The sequence below is a fragment of the Embiotoca jacksoni genome, unplaced genomic scaffold (assembly GCF_022577435.1).
Source record: "Embiotoca jacksoni isolate LCO1_2020_lvr unplaced genomic scaffold, fEmbJac1.0.p SCAF_45, whole genome shotgun sequence".
In the NCBI taxonomy this organism is placed as follows: Eukaryota; Metazoa; Chordata; class Actinopteri; family Embiotocidae; genus Embiotoca; species Embiotoca jacksoni.
The window spans coordinates 2,001,541-2,008,010 of record NW_027185398.1 but is presented as its reverse complement, the minus strand read 5'-3'; the positions used below and the strand labels follow the sequence as shown (position 1 = coordinate 2,008,010).

The 6,470-nt window shown below is 40.2% G+C and overlaps 1 protein-coding gene across 2 annotated transcripts; it reads right to left on the bottom strand.

Moving 5' to 3' along the window:
• Nucleotides 1-3,440: 3,440 nt before the first annotated feature.
• Nucleotides 3,441-5,965, bottom strand: atox1 (antioxidant 1 copper chaperone). Of its 2 annotated transcripts, none has more exons than XM_069169463.1 (4): nt 5,817-5,965; nt 5,569-5,644; nt 4,477-4,629; nt 3,441-4,262 (listed from the first exon to the last, which is right to left on the bottom strand). In XM_069169463.1, the coding sequence occupies exons 1-3, from the start codon at nt 5,820-5,822 to the stop codon at nt 4,505-4,507; spliced, it is 207 nt and encodes a 68-aa protein (XP_069025564.1). In that variant the 5' UTR covers nt 5,823-5,965; the 3' UTR covers nt 3,441-4,262; nt 4,477-4,504. The 2 variants fall into 2 exon arrangements, with proteins under 2 accessions (XP_069025564.1, XP_069025563.1); XM_069169462.1 differs by having other exon boundaries at nt 3,441-4,259; nt 5,817-5,964.
• Nucleotides 5,966-6,470: the final 505 nt, after the last annotated feature.

The following is a 6,470-nucleotide window of genomic DNA, read 5'->3' as shown; positions in this document are numbered from 1 at the left end:
ACGTGGAAAAAAGACATTTTATTATCCACGGTCAGCACAAAGCAGCAGAGAAATAAAAACTCTTTTTGTCGTCTGAATTTACAAAAACAATTTTGTGCTTTTTTTTTGTTCATTTGGGGAAAATTTAAACTAAGAATTTGTTGGAGATTTGGTTCATTTCTACAATTTCATTTGAGATACTTGCCTCCATTTAAATCCAAATAATTACGCATTGATGATGTATTTGATCTTGGAAGCTTTCTTCACACATGTTGAAGGGCTTGCTTGACGTTTTTTAATGTTCAGCTGATCAAAAAGCTTCTTTTGGTTACACCAGCAATTCATTTTAATCAATTACGTGGCAGTTTAGCAGTTGAACACTTTTTCTAGTTCTGCACAATAAGAACTCTGATGAATTTACAAAGTACATAGAAGCGCTAGGAAACCGAACCTGCAAGATAAACGACCACTGAAGACGAAACTTTATCATTAAGATGGCAAAATGTCCTTTCTTATGATGCCACCCGAACTTTACTAAAACTTTTCGCTCGGCCAGTTTTACGTCGGTCATCCAAAACTTTTTAGGGTCAAAACCTGCATTTGACCCTTTTTCTCTCTGCTGTGCCACAACAAGAGGATGCCGAGCAGAATCGTTCCCATTATGTGAATTATGGGCCAAAAAGCTCCACTTGAGTTTTACCAGCCAGAACAGGACGATGAAGGTTCCACCGAACAGAGCAGAGAGGAAATCTACAGCGGAGAGACGCGAAAGCCGCAGTGTCGGCGGACTGTTTGCTCTCGTCAGTCAAACTGCACATTTTCCCCCCGACTGGCCGTAACCTCTCGGTCGATGGGTGTGTTTGTTTTGGCGCCCTGGACAGGATGTGACAGCCCCGACTACAGGCCTGTCAATCAAACAGACACGCCCCCAAAAACAGGTCTTCTTGAATCTTCTTTTCTAATGAATGAGGGATTATTTTCAGATGGACCTCCAGAAAACTAATAAGAAGGAGTGACTTTAGCTAACAACACCGAGATAACTGATGGACACATTTGATTCACTTTGGATTTGATGAGAGAAGTTGAATGGGAGTCTATGGAGCCGGAGGCTTTTTGGAGCCGACCTCTAGTGGCACTCGCTGGTATTGCAGTTCAGGGCACTTCATTTTTCAAACCCGGAAGCTGCATCCACTTTTATAGACAGTCAATGTTCGCACCCAAAAGTTAAGAGACACGACTTTTGGCCATGTTAAAGGCAAAATGTAAACCAAAAAAAGACCAGAATTTCATCGCAATTTTTCCTCTTTTCTTGCATAAATTGCACTCGTTTCCAGGTTTGATGGACGCCCGGCTGTAATGTGGGACAATAGACGCCAGGAATAACTTTACCTCATGTTCAGTACAGTTTAATGTGGATTGTGTGCCTTGCTCAATATTTCCATCAAATCAAACTCCTGTTGACCGACTCCAGCTTCTTCTGCAAAGGCGAATTAACAACCTATCAGACGCTCTGAAGAGGGACAGATCTCGTGTGTGTCTGTGTGTGTGTGTGTGTGTGTGTGTGTGTGTGTGTGTGTGTGTGTGGGTAATTTGAGGAATCCCGACAACACTGTTATCTGTGGAGTTTGTGCCGTACACAATGAGCCTCTGTTCGGACTGAGGGGGCCAGCGAGGGACTCTCTGCCCTCTGTGATGAGCTCCTCCAGCTGCATCGTGTTTTCCAGCCTGGTTTGGTAAATATTCATCATCCATGATGGCGTCATGTGTTTGTGGTGATTTATGCAACTTCCGTTTTGTTTAGTCTTTTTTTTTTTTGCAGTAAACAATAAAGGACTGATTAAATCATACACTTGGCTACTTCTACTTTTTCACCTGAAGCAGACACTCGTTGAAGTTTAAAACTTTCTCCATGCAGCTACATTTTCACCTGCAGGCATTAATGTGCACACTGTGTGACTTTGGTGGTGTTTTAACACGAACTGACACCAAAGTCACGCAAACTAACGCCAACAAACTAACATAAGAAAGTAGGTGTAGACCACCGACTGTGGCGCGCTGCAATGTAAAATGACTGTTTTTCTAAAGGGACTCTGGTGGCTGTGAAGAGGACAATGTGACTCCCTCGGTTCCCCATCTAAAAAGACGAAATAAAACTGGAAAAATGCCACAGTGAAAGATGAATTTCTTCGGTGCTATATGTTTTGTAGCTGAGCAGTCCCATCGAGAAGGTTAAATGTCTTGCTCAAGGACACTTTGACAACAGATTGAAGGTTAAACTGTCGAATAAAGGTCGAGTGATTGTCGTTAAAGAGTAACATGAGGAAATCTTGTTCTTGTTGACCTCCAGTGGTTTAACCTCTGACCTTGCTGCAGGTGTGCTGCAGGACCTGTGACGTCCCCGTTGGGAGGTTTTCACAGATGCAAAGAAACTTAAAACTTCCAAAAAGGAAGGGCAGCAAAACACGGCCTTTCATTTTACGCTCTTCCTCGTTAACTCGGCCGCTGCAGCATATTAGTACATTATGTCTTAATCGTCAGTTATCTCTGTATTCCTGCCTCCTTCTTTGGTCTGCTTCTTGATCTGCTCTTTACATTTTCAGGAACATTTCAGGAGATAACTCAACACCACATTGTGTCTGAAATTCATTCTGATCTCAGCAGAAATGAAGAAGTTCAGTTTTTGTTTTTATTCAGAGGAAAATCCAACATCTGACATGATGATCCCAGTCTAGAAGCTTTCAATTTTAAACTCAAGTCGGAGTTTTCTCTGCTTTTAACTGCTCCAAACTGTTTTTGCAGCTCCAAATCATCTTTGTGAAGAAGAAGAAGCTAAAAGAGGAGACAAATGCTGTCCTTAAAAAAAACAACTAAACAATTAAAGCTCCCAAGAAAGTGGGAACACTTTGATCACGCAGCACCTCCTGGTGGTTGAAGCTCCGAGTTGTGATGAACGTTTTCACACCTGCAGTTTGCAGAGTGAGCAGGAAATATGTGGTAAAACATGACGGTTCAGTGCATGACAGAGCGTTCATATATGGATATGTATCTCGGTGTTGTGTTGCAATGAAGGTGATTGTTTTTTAAGCATCAGCAGGGTTTCACTCTGGTGATATACCAGAAAATTACAGACAAAACTTCAGAAAATACAAGAAAACTAGTGATTTTATTTCCTTCATCACCACGATGAAGTTTCCTAATAAGTCTGAGATAAAGTATTCCTACATATCCTATTCATATATTTTGCAAATTTCACATATCAGACATATCACGTCTGTTGTTTTTTCCTCCTGTAAGTTATTCATAGTGACTCATTCTTTACTACTTTCGTGTCTGCGGTTCCTGCACAAAAAACACAATTATCTCCTTTTGTGATTAAGTGTCACAATCTCAGGCTCATTATTATTAAAACTATTTCAGTGATGCTAATAGTAAACAAAAAGAAACACCAGTACAATGTGACATACTGAGGCAGAATCTATTTTATTTCCCGTGTGTGTACACGCCATATTTAGACAGATGATTATTCAGTCAGAGGCGGTTTTCTTTTTCCCAAAGTATGAAAAACTAAACTGAACTTCAACAAAGAACACAGAGAGACACGTTAGTAAATCTGAATAAACATAATACATTTAACCTGTGGTGGATGATTGTAGTGTAAACAAGACACAGCAAACAGGAAATGGTTTTACAAATTACAAAAATCCAGCAAATGGTCCCTGAAGGGAGGAGAGTTTCCCTCCTGTAGGTGCAGATCTACAGACATCTTCATACACAAAGCTTTGACAGCGTGACCTTTAATGATGTTAAAGCCCCCAAAAAATACTGTGTGAAGGTTCAGAGAAACAGATCCAATAGTTTCCCGTATGTTTTTTACAATCCAGGGAATGTGCTTTAATTGTGCCGACAGGACAACTTGTTTTGAAAGCTTTGAAAATTAAACATGAAACATTACTGCCACTTCATGAAATAGAAAATGTAGGAAGGCTGATTTGTGTGAGAAAGACATTAGAGCAGTTGTGAGGACCAGACGAGTGTTTCGGAGGAAGACAAAAACAAAGTGTCGCACATAAATGAGGCGTTTTCCCCACAGACGAGTGCTGACGCCGTCATTTGTTGGTTTATTTTTTTTGTCATCCTCCAACATGCTCTGATCGACACAGAGAACGTCCATCTGAAGAATTGCTTTATATTTTGTGCGTGCGAGCTGCGGGGCGTTGGCATCTGTAAAAGACGCCACTCGGGCGTCCTTCAGACTCCTCGTGACGAGTTCCAGTTTAAATCTTCTTAAATCAGCAGCAATGAAGAACAACACGGGAAAAAAAAAAGGAAGTAAAACTGTCGTTAAACTGATAAATCAATCAGAGATAAACTGTCAGACCGTTTCCAAACCTCCATAAATTAAATAAAAGCAATAAAACAAAAGATTTACAGGATGTTTATAGGATCATAACGCTAAAAAAAGAACACGTATATCTGAGTAGTTTTAACCATCGTCACCTTGTTCTCTACGTGAAGCAGACTTCCTTCATTTAACGCCGTTGTACTTGACCTCCTTTCCGCATTTCTTCAGCGTCTCCATGAGAACGTCCACGTCTTTGTCAGACTCGATCCAAACCAGCTTCTTGGGCAGGTCGATCTCAAACTTCACATCTGAAGCACAGAGGGGGGAAAAAAAGAAAAAGGGAGACGTTTGTTTTTGATTGCAGGAGTTAAAAGCCGAGTCGTTTAAGGCTTTTTTCAGTTGGGCTGAAGAGCGCAAAATTAATTTTTATTTATTTGACAGCCAGTTGTGGTCATAACAAAAAAAACAGAAGACTCAAAAATGTAATCAAACCTCAAAACGTTTCTCTTTTACATTTTCTGTCTGATTACTGGTGTCATTTTTTGAAGGAAAACACGTCTCGCCTTCGGCCGTGAGGTTTCAGAGGGTTTCTGAGTTTCTCATTGTAACGTCGCGACCGCAGACTGGCGAGGGTTGAAAAACAAGTGTGACTTGGCCACTGAACATTTTATTGACTTCACAAAATAAAAGTGAAACATAAAACCAGGTCTGCAGCATCAGGTGACTTTGTTGGATGACTCAGCCTTCAGGGGAGAAGTCACGGGTTCATGTCATGAGAGTTAAATACTTTGAACATGAAGCTTTCACTGAGGTGACCCACTTGTTTTGGCTGCTTGATTGATTGATTGATTGATTGTTTGACTGATTGATTGATCGTTTGATTGTTCGACTGATTGATTGTTTGATTGATTGATTGGCTGATTGATTGACTGATTGATTGTTTGACTGATTGTTTGTTCGATTGTTCGACTAATTGATTGATCGATGAATTGTTTGATCAATTGACTGACTGGCTGATTGATTGATTGTTTGACTGATTGGTTGATTGTTTGACTGATTGATTGATTGATTGATTGATTGACTGATTAGAAACTCTGTCTATGCGTCAACCCGTCTCTCACCTCGATGACAGGTGGGACAGATTCCAACTGATCAAAGTCTTTTCTTTCTTTATTTTGTCTCCCGCCCTGTGAGTGGCAGGAGGACATAAAGAGGACATAAAGAGGACATCCAGGACCGTGTCTCACCCGTCAGCTTGTTGAGGACTCTGGTAACAGCTCCTGAACACCCCTCACACGTCATCTCCACCTCAAACTCGTGCTTCTGTTGGGAGAGAGATCAAAAGCACCTGATTGTGTCTCTGACACCACGTCTCCTTATTTTATCTCCCATGACGGAAAAGACAAAAGTTTTGATAGCTAGCTCATTAGCAACGCGCTAAAGCTCAAATTCTCAACAAAGTACGGACAACTAAAAACCGCTCGTACTAACTTACCGTCATGTCTGGAGTGACCTGTGGAAACCTGGTGATCAGACCCAGCTGTGGACTTTCGCCTTTGACTTGCAAGTGCTGAAAAAATCTCCACAAATCCCCACTTTTCTACCTAGCTGTCAAGCTAACGCTCAGGACCAAAACAACACGACTTCCGGTGGAAAAAATGTCGCAGTATATTTTTCTACAAGAACATATTTTTAAGCCATAAACCTTTTTTTTTTAAGATAGTATAATATATATATATTTTTTTAATGAATGGTGGATATTTAGAAAGCATGTAACATGTAGTAAATACAAACTAAATACAGACGAAGAATTGTTTTATTTTTCACTTCCGCTTTTATTCTGAAGATATTTTTGTGAACTTAATGCGCGAGCTCACCGGAAGTTCTTCCGTAGATTTAAGAAAAACAAAAACACGTTTTATTTCCTTCGTTTATTTTCATTTAATGATTTTTTTTTTTAGCAGATTATTACAAGGGAGAAAATAAAAAAATAAAAATAGCAAGCACAACGTGTGAACGTAGTCTGATCACCCCGGTACGTAAACCAAGCGTCTCCAATGTCTCCGTCCTGAAACAACAGACCTGAACTTAGATGAAAATACACTTTTAGTAAAAGTTTTGACAACTTGAATTTTTAATATGACGTCAT